General features: G+C 37.1%; 1 protein-coding gene and 1 long non-coding RNA gene across 2 annotated transcripts; one reads left to right on the top strand and one right to left on the bottom strand.

The window, feature by feature from the left end:
• Positions 1 to 5049: 5049 nt before the first annotated feature.
• Positions 5050 to 5701, top strand: LOC142532637 (uncharacterized). The gene is made up of 2 exons (XR_012816570.1): positions 5050 to 5244; positions 5351 to 5701. It is a non-coding gene; the product is annotated as an uncharacterized LOC142532637 (long non-coding RNA).
• On the bottom strand, positions 5264 to 20871 carry LOC142532636 (uncharacterized). Its single transcript, XM_075638965.1, has 6 exons — positions 20159 to 20871; positions 19432 to 19594; positions 19168 to 19344; positions 18896 to 18979; positions 6759 to 6840; positions 5264 to 6657 (listed from the first exon to the last, which is right to left on the bottom strand). The coding sequence occupies exons 1-6, from the start codon at positions 20506 to 20508 to the stop codon at positions 6200 to 6202; spliced, it is 1314 nt and encodes a 437-aa protein (XP_075495080.1). The 5' UTR covers positions 20509 to 20871; the 3' UTR covers positions 5264 to 6199.
• Between the last annotated feature and the right edge of the window lie 2146 nt (positions 20872 to 23017).

Genomic DNA, 23017 nt, shown 5'->3' with positions numbered 1-23017 from the left:
CTGAATTGGTTAAAAACATTATTTCTATCTCTATGCTTGATAGAGATGATTATTCTTGTGTTTTTGCTAAAGGTGTTTGCAATATTTACAAGAATGAATGTTTGATAGGAACCGGCGAATTAATGAACGATCTCTATAACTTAAAATTGAAAGATATTCCGTTGAACAATATCCAAGCACAAAAGAAAACAACAACAAACAAAAGAAAGTTAGATGATCCAAACCCCGCACAGATATGGCACGCTAGACTAGGTCACATTTCCCAAAGAAGGATGCACAAACTAGTGGGAGAAGGCATGTTTGACTTGTCAGACATAAATTCTCTACCTACTTGTGAGTCATGTCTAAAAGGAAAAATGACCAAGGCTCCCTTTAAGGGAAACGTGGAACGTGCACATGGTCTACTGGATTTGATTCACACAGACGTTTGTGGCCCGCTAAGCGTTAGCACAAAATATGGGCAATCCTACTTCATTACTTTTACTGATGACTATTCGAGGTATGGGTATGTCTATTTAATGAGACACAAATCCGAAGCATTTGAAAAGTTCAAAGAATTCAGATCTGAAGTAGAAAAACAGCTAGAAAGGAGTATTAAGACACTTCGATCTGATCGAGGTGGAGAATACTTGAGTGCTGAATTTTTGGATTATCTAAAAGAGAATGGGATTCTCTAACAGTGGACTCCGCCAGCATCACCACAATTGAATGGTGTTTCTGAACGTCGTAATCGAACCTTGATGGACATGGTTCGATCTATGATGGGATTCACTGAATTGCCTACATCGTTTTGGGGTTTTGCGCTTGAAACTGCGGCAATGTTGTTGAATAATGTCCATACTAAAGCATTGAATAAAACACCATATGAGATATGGATGGGAAAAATTCCCAAATATTCTTACATGAGAATATGGGGTTGTCCTGCTTACGTGAAGCGGACAGTGGGAGACAAATTGGATAGTAGATCCACTTTGTGCTACTTTGTAGGATATCCAAAGAATTCTGTTGGATATTATTTCTATCATCCCAATGAAGCAAAAGTGTTTGTTTCAAGAAATGCCACCTTTTTGGAAAGGGAGTTTCTATTAGATAGAAAAGGCAAGATGATTGAACTTAAAGAAATTCAAGATATTCCCTCAACTTTAGAAGTTGAACCTAATCCCCTAGAACCAGTAGTTGAAGTACAAAGCTCCTAGAAGGTCTGATAGAATTATTAGACCACCTGCAAGATATACACTTCTTCATGAACAAGACCATGATGAGTCTTGTGTTGGATGTGATCCAAAGAACTTTAAGGAAGCAATATCTGATACTGATTCCACCAAATGGCTTGAAGCCATGCAGTCTGAAATGGACTCTATGTATTCGAACCAAGTCTGGACATTAGTGGATCCACCTGAGGGAATCGTTCCCATAGGATGCAAATGGATCTACAAAAGAAAGCTTGGGGCGGATGGGAAGGTATTGACCTTCAAAGCAAGGCTAGTTGCAAAAGTTATACTCAAAGGCAAGGAATTGACTATGAGGAAACTTTTTCACCAGTTGCTATGTTTAAGTCCATTAGAATATCACTAGCCATAGCAGCATAGTATGACTATGAGATATGGCAAATGGATGTAAAGACTGCATTCCTCAATGGAGACATCAAAGAAGAAATTTATATGTCTCAACCCGAGGGATACACATCAGTAGGAAGTGAGCATAAGGTATGCAAACTTCAGAGATCAATATATGGTCTCAAGCAGGCATCAAGGAGTTGGAACCTCAGATTTGATAGCACTATCAAAGAGTTTGGTTTTGCAAAGAATCCTAAGGAACCATGTGTGTACAAGAAAGTTAGTGGGAGTGCAGTGACATTCCTAGTACTTTATGTTGATGATATCCTGCTCATTGGGAATGATGTAGGATCACTGCAATCAACTAAAGTATGGTTGGCCAGTAAATTCTCCATGAAGGACATGGGTGAAGCATCTTATGTATTAGGAATACAGATCTATAGAGATAGATCGAAGAGGATGCTGGGACTCACCCAAGCCACTTATATCGATACCATTCTTAAGCGATTCTCTATGGAAGAGTCCAAGAGAGGATACTTACCAATGTGTCACGGTGTTACTCTATCTAAAGCAATGTGTCCCAAAACTGATGAAGAGATAGAAATGATGACACGTGTTCCATATGCGTCAGCCATTGGTAGTATCATGTATGGTATGATATCGACGCGTCCTGATGTTGCTTACGCTTTGAGTGTTACAAGCAGATATCAGGCGAATCCTGGTCCAATGTATTGGAAGGCCGTGAAAGATATTCTTAAGTACTTAAGAAGGACTAAGAAATTGTTCATGGTCTATGAGAATGGAGAATTGAAATTGGAATGCTACACTGATTCTAGCTTCCAATGTGACGTAGATGATTCGAAATCGACCTCTGGTTTCGTATTCATGCTTAATGGTGCGGCTGTCTCTTGGAAAAGTTCCAAGCAAGACACCGTTGCGGATTCCACCACTGAAGCTGAATACATTGCTGCATCGACTGCAGCAAAAGAGGCAGTTTGGATGAGGAATTTTGTCCAAGAGTTGGGCGTCATTCCTAATGGAGTTGATCCAGTCCCGGTGTACTGCGACAACACTGGTGCCGTTGCGCAAGCAAGGGAACCAAGGTCTCATCAAAGATCCAAACATATACTGAGGAAGTTCCACATCATCCGGGAGATTGTGGGAAGAGGAGACATATCAGTCGAAAGAGTTTTCTCTGCAGAAAATGTTGCTGATCCACTTACAAAGCCCCTGCCAGGACCATTGTTTGAGAAGCATCGCGAAGCAATGGGATTAAAGTTTATGGGTAGTTGGCTCTAGGGCAAGTGGGAGATTGTTAGAGTAGATGCCCTGTAAGCCAACTGTTGGCTAGGGAATTTATTGACTCAGTTGTAATAAACAATCTTTATTTTAATATAATTTAACTTTTTATGGTCTTGTTATACTTTATCTGTATACCCATGCAAATAGCATAGATAAAGTCCTTGATTATGCTTTAATACAAATGAATCGTAATTCGATGTTGAAACTCATTTGTAAACACTGCATATTCTAAATTCGTTCCTAGTCGATTCAGCCGCCTAAAACATGGATAAAGGCCGCTTGAGCTCGAGACTAGTATCTGTGATGTTGTGTACCGCGTTTCTTGGTAAGGGCATGGAGATGTCCAAGCATACAGATAGGTAGTCATATGATGATTATACCGAACAACCCTCCCTCGGACTTTCCAAGTGGTTATCATTCATCGAGGGGATAAGTCCGTGGTTATGATTGTACACCATTAGTTCTTACGACCCGGGACAACACTGAGGCTCTATATGCTAGGGCTGTGCTTTGACTCGTTTACCGACTCCAGGAGAGTCATCAGGTGGGCGAGATTGGGTACAGTTGCGACACATGTAGGAGCCAGTGCATTGTAGTCGGGAATTCACCGCTCACCTACGGGTGTGGATATCCTATGTGATCTGACGAAATAATGAGTGCATGAAATCTCTGGCCAGAGTATGAAATGTACATTAGAGAAGGAGTTCTCTAGTTGTACATGCGATGCCACTATTTATTCTCAAAGATGTGTCACATAGTTATCGAATTAATTTGCAACCCTCGATGAACCAATGGTTGCAGATTCGATCGGGATATATGAGATGAAGGGACCGTACTGTACGTTAATCATAATCGACTGGTTCTTACAGGTACTATCAGTGATACCTAGGGAATCATGGGGCGATGCTACTAGACGCTCTTACCATGATTCGATGGGTTTAATCGGAAAATAGTTTCTGACATTCTCATGATCAAATGTTGGTGCATGGAATGGGGCAAATTAGGGTAAGCTCGAATAAAGGAATTGTCCTGAATCACAAAGAGTTGCGAACACACGGCTAGCTGTATCCCTGAACCATTGAGGGTCACACAAGTACTGGTTTACTTGTTCCCGTTGAGATAATAAATTCAATGAGTTGAATTTATAAGAAATAAGTTTGATATGATCAATCGATAAGCTTATAAATACAGTTTATAAAAGCTTATAGAAATTTTGAGAGCATGACTGCTAAGACAGTCAAAAGAATCACACATGCCTTATTTAGATTTTGGTGATCTCGAAATTAAAGTGTGCATCATAATAACAAATAAGTTGAAATTGTCACATCGATGATGTTGGATCATCGATCAGGATTATGATGATGTTAATATAATGGGAGCATGGGTCATGGGCTTGTAAGAGTATAAGCCCATCATACTAATTTATTAAAGTTCAAATGGACTTTAATAACCAAATTGTATTTTAATTGAATTAAAATATAGCCCATTAAGTTTTTATAAAATATGGTATTGATTTATGTAATATGGAAATATTCATGATACCATGATTTAAAAACTTGCACACAAAGAAAATAATATTGGATGATTTGTTGTGTGATATTCTCGTGAGTCAAGGATTCAATTGAGATTCATTACTTAATTAATTTGATTAATTAAGGAAATGACAATTAGTTAATTAAATTAATAATATATTTGTTACTTTAATTAATTAATTGTGGAGATCACCGAAGCTTCACAAAGGGGAATAAGAATTTTGATTCCATATAGAAAAAAAGCCATCCGAAAGTTTTGTTTAAGAAAATTTTTTTCGGCTTTTCCAATTGGCAAGGAAAAAAGTTTTTCTCTCAAAAGGTTTTTGAACCATTTTGATTTCTTGATCTCAAAATACAAAATCTTCTACACTTTCTAGTGCGAGTTAGAAGAGGAACAATTATTCCGATCGTGGACCTGATTAGTAGATCGAAGAACGTTCGTAGGGGATTTACGAAGAGCTATCTCCGCGAACCCCGGAATAGTTGGTGTCCAGTGAATTAAATTCACAAAAGTATAATTTCTGACATCCTATGTATGTTTAATTCACGTAAACCATACGAGCGTCTAAAGCAAAATTATTTTGTTTTTCAAAATAAAATAAAATTTTTAAATCTTCCGCTGCGTTTGAACGCGTAGAAAACCAGATCCAACAAACACAACTACACAGGCACTCTCAATATGGATAAGATACATCAAAAACCCAAAGATATATAATCTTTCCCTCACAAAGTTTTAGCACTTACAAAATTCTTGAAAAATGGCTCCAGTCACTACAGCACTTTGCATCACTGCACCAGCAGCTGCCACTGCAATAGGGATATATTTCTTCAATAAAAATCATCCAACTGTACCGGTAAATTCTTATTTTAAAATTTTTAAAAAATCTCTTTTTTGGCTAAATGTTTGCAACGTAATCTTTGTGTAAATGTTTGGTATTAGCTTAATTCTTGGTGCTGTAGATGCAAGAAGGTGGCGGTGGATTAGGGGCTTCAGTTAGCAGTTTCGTTGGAAAAGCCCAGAAGACAGTGAAGGCTTCCGAAATACCAAAGGTGGCACCACAATTCGATGGCTTATTCAGTTTCGAAACTATAATATAGGTTTCCCTATGAACTCAGCCCGGCTTAGCGCGGAAAAAACAGGGTTCTCGGCTCCCCGTTACAGGATGTCGGTCTCTCATAAAATATGAGAGATCTACACGATCAAATAATTCTACCAGTAGAGGGTATCAGTTTTCCTGTATAATATAGTACATTCATCTTTCAATGACATTTTTTTGTACTATTTTTCTATGTTAAACCTTCTTTCTTTTATTATTATTATTATAATATAGAAGGCTTCGTCGGAAGTCCCTAATTACATGAAGGGGTGAACAAAGCCAATCTGTGAACTTCATTCTACATATTGCTCTGAAGGGCATATGATTACTCCCTATCCTATAATGCACAAACAAAATCGGGTGAGAATTCTGACTTGAAATCTAAAAAAATGAGTTTGTTTCGTTACGACCAACTACAAATGTCAAGAACATGACAAGTTGGGGACTGATGTTCGGTAGATTTTTGAGCAATAATCATCATTCACTACAGTTTTAGTTTCACGAGAATCAAAAGTTACATCTGAGATAAGTAAACAACAATCAAAATTATGACGGAAAAAGAGGCATGACATAAATTTTGAATGTTACCACTAATCAATCTAGCTAAAAACATTTTCAGTGTGTTGTATTGTATATGGCATTCCGGCAACTTTTTGTCCCAGAAACAAGCAACAGCTACACATCAATGCTTGCTGGTAAAATTTGTTCCACCTCAACTAGGCCGAGGCAATGCTCTTTTTCCCATGTTGCCAAATCTCCGAGCAACACCGAATACGAGTGTCTTGGTCAGAAGCCCCCGATCGAGACTGAGAGCAACAGCTATCACCCCACCAAATATTAGGAGTTTCGGAATATTCACACCCTTTTGTTTCTCATCAGTTGAAGCCACTAGTTGTGTTTCTTTCGAGTCTTCATCACCTTCGAAAATCTTGAGATAGTCGGGGTCGATCTTTGTGTTTACTTGAGCCATGATAGCATGGTGGGAGAGGGGAGCTCCAGAAGCTCGGTGCTTTTGGTATGCTCGGAAGCCACGTTCGATATTCTTGACTGCACCCCACATACCTTGTCGTATCCCAAACTTTGCAATTTCCCATGGAATCCCCATGTCTTCGTGATGGAAGAGCACCACCTCACATGCAGACAGTTGCCCGTTCCCTTGCCTCGACTCAACTGTTCCATTCGAAAACAAAAAAATTCAGACATTTTCGAGAGAAAAATGAACTCTAACCCAGGATTTTAAGTAAATGATGCAGCATTCTTTCATAATATACCTGCTTGAATGTACCAACTAGAATAGTAAAGATCAACACGCCTTGGTTTAACTCGCCTTTGAACAGAAGGGTAAGGAACTCCCTGGTTTACAGAAGGGCGATCAAACTTCATCATAAGAACCTCAAGTAAGAAGAACGTTATAACACAATAGCTCCGGATATTATGGGGATGTGCCCAAGATTTATTTGGTTTTGATGCAATTTCTGAAACTCGTATAGCACATAACTATGCGTATTTTGATGAATACATTTTTTCATGATCAGAGAACACGTGATTAAGCCAATTCAAAATGGTAAATCTGTTAGAGTAGATGCCTTGCAAGCCAACGGTTGGCTAGGAAATTTATTGACTCAAGTGAAATATACAATCTTTATTTTAATATAATTTAACTTTTTATGGTCTTGTTATACTTTATCTGTATACCCATGCAAACAGCATAGATAAAGTCCTTGATTATACTTTAATACAAATGAATCGTAATTTGATGTTGAAACTCGTTTGTAAACACTGTATGATCTAAATTCGTTCCTAGTCGATTCAGCCGCCTAAAACATGGATAAAGGTCGCTTGAGCTCGAGGCTAGCATCTGTGATGTTGTGTACTGCGTTTCTTGGTAAGGGCATGGAGATGTCCAAACATGCAGATGGGTAGTCATAAGATGATTATACCGAACAACCCTCCCTCGAACTTTCCAAGTGGTTATCATTCATCGAGAGGATAAGTCCGTGGTTATGATTGTACACCATTAGTCTTTACGACCCGGGACAACACTGAGGCTCTATATGCTAGGGCTGTGCTTTGACTCGTTTACCGGCTCCAGGAGAGTCATCAGGTGGGCGAGGTTGGGTACAGTTGCGACACATATAGGAGCCAGTGCATTGTAGTCGGGGATTCACCGCTCACCTACGGGTGTGGATATCCTATGTGATCTGATGTAATAATAGTGCATGGAATCTCTGGCAGAGTATGAGATGTATGTTGGAGAAGGAGTTCTCCAATAGTACACGCGATGTCACTATTATAGTTATCACGTAGTTATCGAATTAATATGCAACCCTCGATGAACCAATGGTTGCAGATTCGATCGAGATATTTGAGATGAAGGGACCGTACTGTACGTTAATCATAATCGACTGGTTCTTGCAGGCACTATCAGTGATACCTAGGGGATCATGGGGCGATGCTACTAGACGCTCTTACCATGATCCGATGGGTGCAATCAGAAATGAGTTCTGACATTCTTGATCAAGGTGTTGATGAAAAGAATGAGGCCAACTAATAAAGGATTATGTCCTGAATCACAAAGAGTTGTGAACCCACGGCTAGCTGTATCCCTGAACCATTGAGGGTCACACAAGCACTGGATCGTTTGTTCCCGTTGAGAGAATAAATTTAAGGAATTGAATTTATATTATAATATAGTAAATTCAAGGAGTTGAATTTATGATAATTAAATTTTGAGAAAATAAATTCAAGAAGTTGAATTTATGATATAGTAAATTCAAAAAGTTGAATTTATGAAATTTGAAGAGAATAAATTCAAAGAGTTGAATTTATAAAATTTGATAATTTAATTTATTAAACTCAAAAGTTGGGTTTATTAAATATTAAATTTTGGAGGTGATAAAATTCAAGGAGTTGAATTTATAATTTAAATGATAAATTCAAATGTTGAATTTATAATGTATTTAATTTATTAAGCTCAAAAGTTGAGTTTATTAAATATTAAATTTTGGAGGTGATAAATTCAAAGAGTTGAATTTATAATTTAAATATTAAATTCAAATGTGAATTTATAATATATTTAAATTAAATGTAATGGGTGTATGTATTATGGGCTTGTAGGAGTACAAGACCAACATACATATTATTAAAGCTCTTAATTAAACTTTAAAAGATTAATTAATTAATTAAACTAGTTGGACTAGGATAATTAATTGATTAAGCCCATTAAGTGTTTAATTTAATTAATGGGCCCTAAGCTTATATATATATATGTGTATTATGCTTAGGGTTAGACACAATTCATTCATAATTTTCGAAAAAAAACCCTAGCCTTCACTAGACTCCAATTTTCGAAAATCTCTTCCTTTCTCCTCTCAAAATTTCTGCCTCCATCAAAAGGGTTTTGGTTGAGCCGTATCTTGTTCTTAATCTCTTCTATATTTTCTAGTGCAAATTAGAAGAGGAACAAATCATCTAGTCGTGGACCTGATTAGAAGATTGAAATAAAGAGTTCTTGAAGAAAGTTCGAAGGGATTCATCAAGAGCTAATCCGTTTATATCGGATTAGTTGGAGCCACGTGATTAATTCACAAAGGTATAATTTTCTAACATCCTATGAATGTTTATGTTTAAACCATACGAGCGCCCAAAGCAAAACACATCTTGAATGTCAAAATAAAATAAAATTTTTAAAACTTCCGCTGCGTTTGGGCGTGTAGAAAACCGAGATCCAACAGTGGTATCAGAGCCAAGTTTTTTTCTAAATCGTATGGTTTGATATTGAATAATTTATTTCTAACCACACAAGAAAATTTTTAAGAAAATTTAGCACCACGAAAATTTATTTTTTTCCAGATTTTCGGAACAAAAAAAAATTTAAATCTGCCCGGAACTGTTCCGTGCAGTCCGTGCGCGCAGGGCCGCGCACGACAGCGCGCAACGCCCAAGCGCAGGCGTCGGACGCCTGCGCGCAACGCGCGAGCGCAGGCGCCGGACGCCTGCGCACATCGCGCGCGCGGCGTCGGCGCGCCAGCGCGCGCCTGTGCGCGCAGAGCCGCTGCCGCTGCCCGAAACGTTCGGGCAGCGAGGGCGGCTGCCCGGGATCGTCTCGGGAACTATACTGGATGTTGGGCCTGAATTGTTTGGGCCTAGGGTGCAATTTTCCGAATTTTAAAATTTTTGGGTAAAATTGATATTTTTGAAAATTGGTTCAATTTTTATTTTGAAAAATTGATTTTTAGAAAATTAATAATTTTCTTGTAAAATAAATAATTAGAATGTGATTTTAATTATTTATGGTAAAATGAGTTTTACAAAAAATCAATTTTTATTGATTTAATTTATTTAATTTATTAAATTCTTTAGTAATTGTGGTGGTTAGTGATAAAATTATTAGATATATGATTTATCAATTAATTAAATTGTTTAATTAAATTGATGTTAATATTTGATATTAAATGCATGAAGGATGATCGAGAGCCTTGACCAATGTGTTAGGTGTATGTTAGGATATTTTACTGTTTTATTCGTTTTTAATATTTGATATTATTAAAGTGGGCCTGGTTTATGGCCCGTTCCCACCCCATGAGATGTATCCCTTATGTGCCATGACTATTTAAATGTAATTATTAGAAATAGTGGGAGATCAAGACTGAAAGATGGTGGGCCCGATGAACGAGATGAAGAAATGTAAAATATTGGAAGCTCATGTAATAGTTGAATTTGCATCCCTGCATTCACCTAGGTTTGGACCTGGATCCATGTATGGCTCACATAGATCTAATAGTGTTGGCGATCGATCATCCTTATTTATTGTTGAATGTCATATTATGATATATGTGATATATAGTAGTATGCATGTATGTATATTATTAAATAATATAGTTGCATGAATCCGACAAACATACAAACTCGTGGCACGCGATTTTTAAATTAAAATGATGAGACAATTTTAAAATTAAAATCCCTCATTTTGAATATGATTCAAAATTTATATCAAACCAAAAAAGTAAAAATTAAAAGAGTTTAATTTTTTCTAGTCTTCCATCAACCGTGGTTGCATGTTGATCGCTACCCGCGGACAGTGTCTGGCTCATATTATTGGGGAGGCCTGTACGCCGGAAAGCTGTGACTTCCAGCGGACATATGATGTGAATTGAGTGGAACTCCCATGACTTCGGCTCATATTATTGGGGGAACTCATGGCGACCGTCTACTACAATTCAATATTGATGGGTTGGTTTGACACGCGAAAATAAACGACGTCATATTATTGGGTCCTTATTAAACGTGAGGCAAAACACGCGGAGGTTGCATAGGGATGCAATTGGACTCTACCTTTTAGAAATTATAATTGGATGATATTATTCGGGATTATAATTGGCTAATTGGACTCTACGTGCCTACTAAGGAAATACGATTTCCCTTTTTCATCAGAGGGTGGTGGAAATGTCAAAATAGTAGGAGGGTAATTTATAAAATGAAATCCATATTTTATATCTTAAAATTATTTTAAAATAATCAGCAACCATTATTCTGTTTCCATATCAGTATATTTTCGATTTCGTCACGTAATCCATTTTTATTATCAACAAGCTAATCGAATCTAATTTTCAAGACTAGTTGGGAAACTTGTTCTGAATTCGGAGAAAATGACATACACACTATTGTCAGTCCTGCTGAACTGACAAAGCATGCAAGATGGTAAGACCATAGTATACATGCTAAAGTGTAACATGCTCGCTTCTATGTCAAATGAACTGTAGGGACAGTTTGAGGAAATTTTGAATGCTGCTGACATTCGAATGCACGTGCAAGAGTTGCATGGTGCATGAAACTATGCACACCACTTTCAAGGAGCTCATGACTACACACATGCAAGAAAGGGCTTTGGCCCATGAGCGTGGTGTACGTATGACTGCGCTTATTGAGAATGTGGTGCGCCTGGAATATATGATTCCTAACAAGTTACTAGATAACATCAATTTGTTGTCTTTTTATTCCTCAATTGACGGGGTCATGGTGAACTTCAAGTTTAATAAGATATTTGATAGCCTTGAAGAGCTAATCAATATGGTTATGACTTATGATATCACTATAAAATAAGAAAAATTGTTGTTTTTATAATGGGCCTTTCGTCGGACGAAAAATGACCAACAAGGTAAGGGAAAGAAATGTTCCGCCCCTCACAAGAAAAACAATCCCAATAAGAGGCAAACTCTGAAAGACACTTAAAAGTTAAAACATATTTATTTCACTGCATGAAGTCCGGATATAAGAAATTATATGTGCCAGAAATGTTCTGGAAATGATAAGTGAATGTCCAAGTAAACATGATTTCAACAACAAACAAAATAAAGTTAGATAATCCAAATCTCACACAAATATGGCACGCTAGACTATGTCACATTTCCCAAAGAAGGATGCACAAACTAGTGGGAGAAGGCATGTTTGACTTGTCAGACATAAATTCTCTACCTACTTGTGAGTCATGTCTAAAAGGAAAAATGACCAAGGCTCCATTCGATGGAAACGTGGAACGTGCGCATGGTCTACTGGATTTGATCCACACAGACGTTTGTGGCCCGCTAAGTGTTAGCACAAAATATGGACATTCCTACTTCATTACCTTTACTAATGACCATTCGAGGTATGGGTACGTTTATTTAATGAAACACAAATCTGAAGCATTTGAAAAGTTCAAAGAATTCAGATCTGAAGTAGAAAAACGGCTAGAAAGAAGTATTAAGACACTTCGATCTGATCGAAGTGGTGAATACTTGAGTGCTAAAATTTTGGATTATCTAAAAGAAAATGAGATTCTCTCACAGTGTACTCCACCAGCAACACCACAATTGAATGGTGTTTCTGAACGTCATGAGCGAACCTTGTTGGACATGGTTCGATCTATGATGGGATTCACTGAATTGCCTACATTGTTTTGGGGCTTTGGCTTGAAACTGCGGCAATGTTGTTGAATAATGTCCATACTAAAGCATTGGATAAAACACCATATGAGATATGGATGGAAAAAACTCCCAAATATTCTTACATGAGAATATGGGGATGTCCTGCTTACGTGAAGCAGACAGTGGGAGACAAATTGGATAGTAGATCCACTTTGTGCTACTTTGTAGGATATCCAAAAGAATTCTGTTGGATATTATTTCTATCATCCCAATGAAGCAAAAGTGTTTGTTTCAAGAAATGCCACCTTTTTGGAAAAGGAATTTCTATTAGATAGAAAAGGCAAGATGATAGAACTTGAAGAAATTCAAGATACTCCCTCAACTATAGAAGTTTAACCCATTTCCAAGAACCAGTAGTTGAAGTACAAGCTCCTAGAAGGTCTGATAGGGTTATTAGACCGCCTGCAAGATATACGCTTCTTCATGAACAAAGCCACGATGAGCATTGTGTTGGATGTGATCCAATGAATTTCAAAGAAGCAATATCTGATACTGATTCAACCAAATGGCTTGAAGCCATGCAGTCAGAAATGGACTCTATGTATTCAAACCAAGTCTGGACATTGGTGGATCAACCGGAGGGAATCGTTCCTATAGGGTGCAAATGGATCTACAAAAGAAAGCTTGGGGCGAATGGGAAGGTAGTGACCTTTCAAAGCAAGACTGGTTGCAAAAGATTATACTCAAAGGCAAGGAGTTGACTGTGAGGAAATTTTTCACCAGTTGCTATGTTTAAGTCCATTAGATTACTACTAGCCATAGCATCATGGTATGACTATGAGATATGGCAAATGGATGTAAAGACTGCATTCCTCATTGGAGACATCAAAGAAGAAATTTATATGTCTCAACCTGAGGGATACACATCAGTAGAAAGTGAGCATAAGGTATGCAAACTTCAGAGATCAATACATGGTCTCAAGCAGGAGTCAAGGAGTTGAAACCTCAGATTTGATAGAACTATCAAAGAGTTTGGTTTTGCTAAGAATCCTGAGGAACCGTGTGTGTACAAGAAAGTTAGTGGGAGTGCAGTGACATTCCTAATACTTTATGTTGATGATATCATGCTCAATGGGAATGATGTAGGATTACTGCAATCAACTAAAGTATGGTTATCCAGTAAATTCTCCATGAAATACATAGGTGAAGCATCCTACGTATTGGGAATACAAATCTATAGAGATAGATCAAATAGGATGCTCGGACTCACCCAAGCCACCTATATTGATACCATTATAAAACGATTCTCTATGGAAGAGTCCAAGAGAGGATACTTACCAATATGTCATGGTATTACTCTATCTAAGGCAATGTGTCCCAAAACTGATGAAGAGATAGAGATGATGACATGAATTCCATATGCGTCAGCCATTGGTAGTAACATGTATAGTGTGATATAGACACGTCCTGATATTGCTTACGCTCTGAGTGTTACAAGCAGAAATCAGGCAAACCCTGGTCCAATGTATTGGAACACTGTGAAATTCTTAAGTACTTGAGAAGGACTAAGAACTTGTTCATGGTCTATGGGGTGGAGAATTGAAATTGGAAGGCTACACTGATTCTAGCTTCCAATGTGATGTAGATGATTCGAAATCGACCTCTGGCTTTGTATTCATGCTTAATGGTGCGGCTGTCTCTTGGAAAAGTTCCAAGTAAGACACCGTTGCGGATTCCACCACTGAAGCTGAATATATTGCTGCATCTGATTCAGCCAAAGAGGTAGTTTGGATGAGGAATTTTGTCCAAGAGTTGGGCGTTATTCCTAATGGAGTTGATCCAGTCCCGTTGTACTGGAACAACACTGGTGCCATTGCACGAGCAAAGGAACCAAGGTCTCATCAGCGATCCAAACATGTACTGAGGAAGTTCCACATCATACGGGAGATTGTGGGAAGAGGAGACATATCAGTCGAAAGAGTCCCCTCTGCAGATAATGTTGCTGATCCACTTACATAGCCCTTGCCAGGACCATTGTTTGAGAAGCATCGCGAAGCAATGGGATTAAAGTTATGGGTAGTTGGCTCTAGGGCAAGTGGGAGATTGTTAGAGTAGATGCCCTGCAAGCCAACGGTTGGCTAGGGAATTTATTAACTCAAGTGTAATAAACAATCTTTATTTTAATTTAACTTTTTATGGTCTTGTTATATTTTATCTGTATACCCATGCAAACAGCATAGATAAAGTCCTTGATTATGCTTTAATACAAATGAATCGTAATTCGATGTTGAAACTCATTTGTAAACACTGCATATTCTAAATTCGTTCCTAGTCGATTCAGCCGCCTAAAACAGGGAGAAAGGCCGCTTGAGCTCGAGACTAGCATCTGTGATGTTGTGTACTGCGTTTCTTGGTAAGAGAATAGAGATGTCCAAACATGCAGCAAAAGAATTCTGTTGGATATTATTTCTATCATCCCAATGAAGCAAAAGTGTTTGTTTCAAGAAATGCCACCTTTTTGGAAAGGGAATTTCTATTAGATAGAAAAGACAAGATGATAGAACTTGAAGAAATTCAAGATACTCCCTCAACTATAGAAGTTGAACCCATTTCCCAAGAACCAGTAGTTGAGGTACAAGCTTCTAGAAGGTCTGATAGGGTTATTAGACCACCTGCAAGATATACACTTCTTCATGAACAAGGCCATGATGAGTCTTGTGTTGGATGTGATCCAATGAATTTCAAAGAAGCAATATCTGATACTGATTCAACCAAATGGCTTGAAGCCATGCAGTCAGAAATGGACTCTATGTATTCAAACCAAGTCTGGACATTGGTGGATCAACCTGAGGGAATCGTTCCCATAGGGTGCAAATGGATCTACAAAAGAAAGCTTGGGCGGATGGGAAGGTAATGACCTTCAAAGCAAAACTGCTTGGAAAAGGTTATACTCAAAGGCAAGGAGTTGTCTGTGAGAAAACTTTTTCACCACTTGCTATGTTTAAGTCCATTAGAATACTACTAGCCATAGCAGCATGGTATGACTATGAGATATGACAAATGGATGTAAAGACTGCATTCCATAATGGAGACATCAAAGAAAAAATTTATATGTCTCAACCCGAGGGATACACATCAGTAGGAAGTGAGCATAAGGTATGCAAACTTCAGAGATCAATATATGGTCTCAAGCAGACATCAAGGAGTTGGAACCTCAGATTTGATAGCACTATCAAAGAGTTTGGTTTTGCTAAGAATCCTGAAGAACCATGCGTGTACAAGAAAGTTAGTGGGAGTGCGGTGACATTCCTAGTACTTTATGTTGATATCCTGCTTATTGGGAATGATGTAGGATTACTGCAATCAACTAAAGTATGGTTGGCAAGTAAATTCTCCATGAAGGACATGGGTGAAGCATCCTATGCATTGGGAATACAAATCTATAGGGATAGATCAAAAAGGATGCTCGGACTCACCCAAGCAACCTATATCGATACCATTATAAAACGATTCTCAATGGAAGAGTCCAAGAGAGGATACTTACCAATGTGTCATGGTATTACTCTATCTAAGGCAATGTGTCCCAAAACTGATGAAGAGATAGAGATGATGACACGAATTCCATATGCGTAAGCCATTGGTAGTATCATGTATGGTGTGATATAGACACGTCCTAATGTTGCTTACGCTCTGAGTGTTACAAGCAGACATCAGGCAAACCCTGGTCCAATGTATTGTAAGGCCGTGAAAGATATTCTTAAGTACTTGAGAAAGACTAAGAACTTGTTCATGGTCTATGGGGTGGAGAATTGAAATTGGAAGGCTACACTGATTCTGGCTTCCAATGTGACGTAGATGATTCGAAATCGACCTCTGGCTTTGTATTCATGCTTAATGGTGCAGTTGTCTCTTAGAAAAGTTCCAAGTAAGACACCGTTGCGGATTCCACCACTGAAGCTGAATACATTGATGCATCTGATGCAGCCAAGGGGGTAGTTTGGATGAGGAATTTTGTCCAAGAGTTGGGCGTTATTCCTAATGGAGTTGATCCAGTCCCGTTGTACTGGGACAACACTGGTGCCATTGCGCAAGCAAAGAAACCAAGGTCTCATTAGCGATCCAAACATGTACTGAGGAAGTTCCACATCATACGGGAGATGGTGGGAAGAGAAGACATATCAGTTGAAAGAGTCCCCTCTGCAAATAATGTTGCTGATCCACTTACATAGCCCTTGCCAGGACCATTGTTTGAAAAGCATCGCGAAGCAATGGGATTAAGGGTAGTTGGCTCTAGGGCAAGTGAGAGATTGTTAGAGTAGATGCCCTGCAAGCCAACGGTTGGCTGGGGAATTTATTGACTCAAGTGAAATATACAATCTTTATTTTAATATAATTTAACTTTTTATGATCTTGTTATACTTTATCTGTATAACCATGCAAATAGCATAGATAAAGTCCTTGATTATACTTTAATACAAATGAATCGTAATTCGATGTTGAAACTCGTTTGTAAACACTGTATGATCTAAATTCGTTTCTAGTCGATTCAGCCGCTTAAAACATGGATAAAGGTCGCTTGAGCTCGAGACTAGCATCTGTGATGTTGTGTACTGCGTTTCTTGGTAAGGGCATGGAGTTGTCCAAACATGCAGATGGGTAGTCATATGATGATTATACCGAACAGCCCTCCCTCGGACTTTCCAAGTAGTTATCATTCATCGAGAGGATAAGTCCGTGGTTATGATTGTACACTATTAGTCCTTACAACCCGGGACAACACTGAGGCTCTATATGCTAGGGCTGTGCTTTGACTCGTTTACCGGCTCCAGGAGAGTCATCAGGTGGCGAGGTTGGGTACAGTTGCGACACATATAGGAGCCAGTGCATTGTAGTCGGGGATTCACCACTCACTTACGGGTGTGGATATCCTATGTGATCTGATGTAATAATAGTGCATGGAATCTCTGGCCAGAGTATGAGATGTACGTTGGAGAAGGAGTTCTCCAATAGTACACGCGATGCCACTATTATAGTTATCACATAGTTAACGAATTAATATGCAACCCTCGATGAACCAATGGTTGCAGATTCGATCGGGATATTTGAGATGAAGGGACCGTACTGTACGTTAATCATAATCATTTGGTTCTTGCAGGCACTATCAGTGATACCTAGGGGATCATGGGGCGATGCTACTAGACGCTCTTACTATGATCCGATGGGTGCAATCAGAAATGAGTTCTGACATTCTTGATCAAGGTGTTGATGAAAAGAATGGGGCTAACCAAGGTAAGCCCGAATAAAGGATTATGTCCTGAATCACAAAGAGTTGTGAACCCACGGCTAGCTGTATCCCTGAACCATTGAGGGTCACACAAGCACTGGATCGTTTGTTCCCGTTGAGAGAATAAATTTAAGGAGTTGAATTTATATTATAATATAGTAAATTCAAGGAGTTGAATTTATGATAATTAAATTTTGAGAAAATAAATTCAAGGAGTTGAATTTATGATATAGTAAATTCAAGAAGTTGAATTTATGAAATTTGGAGAGAATAAATTCAAGGAGATGAATTTATAAAATTTGATAATTTAATTTATTAAACTCAAAAGTTGGGTTTATTAAATATTAAATTTTGGAGGTGATAAAATTCAAGGAGTTGAATTTATAATTTAAATGATAAATTCAAATGTTGAATTTATAATGTATTTAATTTATTAAGCTCAAAAGTTGAGTTTATTAAATATTAAATTTTGGAGGTGATAAATTCAAAGAATTGAATTTATAATTTATGGGCTTGTAGGAGTACAAGACCAACATATATATTAATAAAGCTCTTAATTAGACTTTAAAAGATTAATTAATTAATTAAACTAGTTGGACTAGGATAATTAATTGATTAAGCCCATTAAGTGTTTAATTTAATTAATGGGCCCTAAGCTTATATATATATGTGTGTATTATGCTTAGGATTAGACACAATTCATTCATAATTTTCGAAAAAAAACCCTAGCCTCCACTGGACTCCAATTTTCGAAAATCTCTTCCCTTCTCCTCTCAAAATTTCGGCCTCCATCAAAAGGGTTTTGGTTGAGCCGTATCTCGTTCTTAATCTCCAACGTAAAATCTCTTCTAATTTTTCTAGTGCAAATTAGAAGAGGAACAAATCATCTAGTCGTGGACCTGATTAGAAGATTGAAATAAAGAGTTCTTGAAGAAAGTTTGAAGGGATTCATCAAGAGCTAATCCGTTTATATCGGATTAGTTGGAGCCACGTGATTAATTCACAAAGGTATAATTTTCTAACATCCTATGAATGTTTATGTTTAAACCATACGAGCGCCCAAAACAAAACACATCTTGAATGTCAAAATAAAATAAAATTTTTAAAACTTCCGCTGCGTTTGGGCGTGTAGAAACCGAGATCCAACAAGATCAACTCCAAATCATTGGGTTGATACATAATCAGAAAAGAACCAAATCAAAAGCATCCATGGCTTTACCTTTGTTACACAATAATATGATCGTCCTGATTCCCACATTCGACGGCCAATTATGTATTCTCTGTCACTGCAGAAAAAGGGAAACTGCGCACAATTTGTCAGAAATCAATTATGTGATCTCACATCAATAACATTCATGAACAATTTTACTGAGTTTTTAGTTGAACCAGGGCCTTGTAGTAAAAAACAGTGGACCCTAAGTGATTATTGATATGCTATCACGAGAATTACAAATTTCAGGTTCACATAGAAAATTAATTTAATTTCCCAACCTTGCGTATCCAGTGGACGATCATTGTTCTTGTCGTAGGGCATTCTTTCAAAATTGAAGCATGTAGGATCATATCATCCCACTTTAGTCGAAACTCGTCATCCCAAAAGAAATCCCTCACTAATTCTGGAGTTGCATCCTCGTAAACAGTCCTGCTGCAATATTGTGGAGGACCAGTCTGGCAAACCTAAAATGTATGATTCAAGATCTTACAGAAGCAAAAATAACCACGGTCTCAGATATTGTAAAATAGGGCATTTGGCACCTCAGGATCTCTCTGCCATGCTTGGTAGCTCATATCATGAGTTGATCGATCGAACACATGCTTCCATGATGGACCTCCATCTTTCCTTTCAACAAGGTGACACAAATGTTCCAAATCTTCATCCATAACCACAACACTATCTTTTTTTCTTGATTCTGATGAACTATCAAAGAATCACACATTGTGTCAGAAACTTACCACCAACTTGAAAAGTAAATTTCAATCTCATTTCGTGTGTATCTACTATGGAAAGGGTAAAATGACGTTTTCATATTATTATACTAAGCTAATTGGGATTCTTCTGTTGTTGAACCGATTGGGCATCCAAGTTTAAGACATCCTTGTCTCAAAATCACACGACATAAACCTTTTGACATCCAATGCGGATACACAACTTCAGGTTGCACACAACGATGCATAATGAGAAATTATTTTGTTTATGCACTCAAAGCAGTATCATATCAGGACTTCGGAGTTTAAAATATGCATATCTACCGAACCATTCATAACTGATGCAATTAGCTTCCTAATGAAACATACATGGCAACAAATATATAAACTTCATACATTCAAGTCAGTTCATATAAACAAGATGAAACCAAAACAAAAAAACAAAATTCAAACATGATAAATCAACATAATACAAGTTGGCCAATGTATTACCAGTGCTTAATAAAGAAATGAACCAACAAAAAAACAAAAATATATACATTTACCAAAAGATTACCTGCCAACAGCAGTTTCAACAGGAGGCAATGCTACTTGCGCCTTTTCCAATCCATTATTGAACAAACAAGACCCAGAACTCTGAATTTTAACATTGCTAGAAACCACACTTTTGCTGGTTGAAACAAAACCATTAACAGGAGAAGGGATATGAGAAGAAGGTGAAGAAGGAGCTGAAAATTCAAACTTACGATTCCCTAAACTAGCCCACCTAGGTTTCCAAGCCCACCCCACCGTTACACCAACAAGAAAAGCAATCCAAACAGGCCCTAGCAGCTGAATCATCCCTAAAATCATCGCCCAAATCGTGGGCCTCTCCAAAATCTCCAAGAACGCCTCAACTAACGCCATAACTGCGATTTTTACAACTGGTCTCCGAAATGGCAGAAGTCAAAAGCTCATATCAAGGAAACATTAAAAGGGATTTTAACAAATAACAGAAATTTGAAAAAACAAACAAAAAAAAGGGAAAGAAAAGCGAAGAGTATATACAAAAAATTACAGAAATACGAATAAAATAAACGAAGATATCAACCCAAAAGGGAAGATACAGATTACAGAAAAACAGAAGATTAACGTGATAAGGATGACAGGAACGCGAAAGGTGGGAACCTGGCTGAAATAATTCTGCGGGCAAGCTTTACTTAACCCAATGTCAATTTTTATTGGAGTTCCCTCCCAATAAAAACAATGTCTTGCCAATTTTTGGAATTAAAGATGCACACGGAAGCAAATAAATTGACCGCCAATGTTCTTGTGGCAAGAATCTAATCTAATCCTCTTTACTCCTCCAAAATAAATAAATAAATTTAATAATTTTATGGTTATTGTTCCACGAGATCCACTTGGCTGCCAACCATTGTGCGTTTATAATATAACAAACAAATGGGCTGTCGAGTCTTGATCGAGGCATTGTTTGATACTTTGTATCGATATCCTTTAATTTATGGTATTTGAAAGGCATACCGAAACTTTATATATATTAATATTATTATATAGTAAATATATATATATATATATAAAATATTAGCAAACTTTTGCACGTACTCCGAGCACAAAATTAAATTTAAATATAAAATATATGTTTATATATAAAATAAATTTGGTGTGAAATGTGGTTAAAGTAATTTTTAAAGCTAATATTTGAGATTTTATTTTATTGAATTGCATTTTGTTTAATTTAAAAAATAATGGAATCTTTGGATAGCGGTATTTGGGGAAAAAAATTGGTGTGCCATGTCCATCAAACCCTTGAAAATCTTATAAATAAGTCTAGACTCTTACATTGGAGGTAAGTTTCATGTTATATTTCAAGTATTTTTGAACGTCTTAGTAACTCCCTGATACTCACGAAAATTTGGGATCCGCTTTCAGTAAGTGTCACTAGTCCAGACGCAGGTTTCGAAATTGCTTTGAGCCTGAAATCACGAATAAGATCGTTAGAAGAGGGGCGGGAGGGTGTCCCGGCGTAGCCCCTCCGACGTTCAAGTCAGAGATTGTGGATATATGAGGGGAGCAGCTAAGGATGCTTGACCGATTATTTCGGTTGGGAATAAATCTAGTAAGCGGACTAGGTCAAGTTATAGTAAATGGACGACAAGTCCAAGTATCGATCCCACAGAGACTATTATTTAAGTACTAAAATTTAAATTATTCGATTTAAAATAGACAAACAATAACAAGTGATTTAGTGATAATTTAAACTAGTTAAAATAAATTAAATTATGTTAAATTAATAACTAAGATCGAAATTGTAGAACAGGTTGAAACTTGAGAAATTTTCAAACTCAACAAAATGACCAAGAACACACAACGGTCCAAACTTTGATTATTGTCACGCATTGAAATTATTTAACCACAGATTATTGATGTCACGATGAAATTCTCTAATTTAACTATAAATCTATTTTTAGAGTTTATAATCCTATTTTCATTTAACAGTCCAATTATTTTTAATTGAATTTAATTAAACAAAAACGCATTATTCAACGATGGAATCACAGCTGTCGCCTAAAATCGCACCTTGAAACCGAATACTATTTCTAGTCGGTTTAACCGTGTGTTGATTAATATTTTTGAAGCTAAATTCAATCTATTCTCTTTCGAGTCAAGATCGAACAACAGACGTGCAAATAATTGGCCAAATTAAAAGCACGAAAATTACGCAAACATTAATCAATTACATACAAGTAATTCATAAATCAACTAATCCAATGAATGAACTAGATCAAAAGTTTGTCCTTATCGTGGTCCCGATTATAAGAAAAACTACTTCATAAATTCAAAACTAGAAGAAAATCAAATATTCGAATTCATGAATAAGAATAATAAAACAAATGAGGAGAAAATCTCAGCGATGATGCGCGAATCTTGCGTGTGAAGCACGATTTTCTCTTCTTCTTTTTTTCCCAAGCCGTCACCGCCTTCTCTGCAATTTTCTCCAGTATCAAAAACGTTCAAAAGTCCTGGTCATATCCTAGGTTTTCTCTTTTTATATCTCCTTCCAAAACTGTAGAACCCGATAAATCAGACTACGTATAAGCCATGCATAATTACTATTATTTAAATTAAAATGATTTTCATACATGCATGAGTGTTTAATTCATTTTAAAATTTGTTAAGTCATGATCATTTATTTTAAATCGCATAAGTTTAGTTTTATCTTTTCAGTTAAATACGCGAGGCCGGACTGGAGTTGGAGTATTGAGATAAAATTTAATAATAAGAAAATATTCCTAGAATTTATTCAAGATAAAGAATAATTTATTTTAATGTAAAAGAATGTTTAAGGATTCATTTAATTAATTGGAGTTAAGTAGTAATTAAGTTCCTTTATGTCCATTAATTAATTACAAGCCTA

This window comes from Primulina tabacum, chromosome 18 (assembly GCF_025594145.1).
Source record: "Primulina tabacum isolate GXHZ01 chromosome 18, ASM2559414v2, whole genome shotgun sequence".
In the NCBI taxonomy this organism is placed as follows: domain Eukaryota; kingdom Viridiplantae; phylum Streptophyta; class Magnoliopsida; order Lamiales; family Gesneriaceae; genus Primulina; species Primulina tabacum.
This window is presented reverse-complemented; position numbering and strand designations above follow the sequence as displayed.

Bases quoted from the DNA above. Each gene is read 5' to 3' on its own strand.
- LOC142532636 (XM_075638965.1), bottom strand. From the start codon at position 20,508: ATGGCGTTAGTTGAGGCGTTCTTGGAGATTTTGGAGAGGCCCACGATT. The intron at 19,345-19,431 runs GTGCCAAATGCC...TAGGTTTGCCAG, and splicing joins CATGGCAGAGAGATCCTGAG to ACTGGTCCTCCACAATATTG. The intron at 6,841-18,895 runs GTAAAGCCATGG...TCTGTAAACCAG, and splicing joins CATATTATTGTGTAACAAAG to GGAGTTCCTTACCCTTCTGT.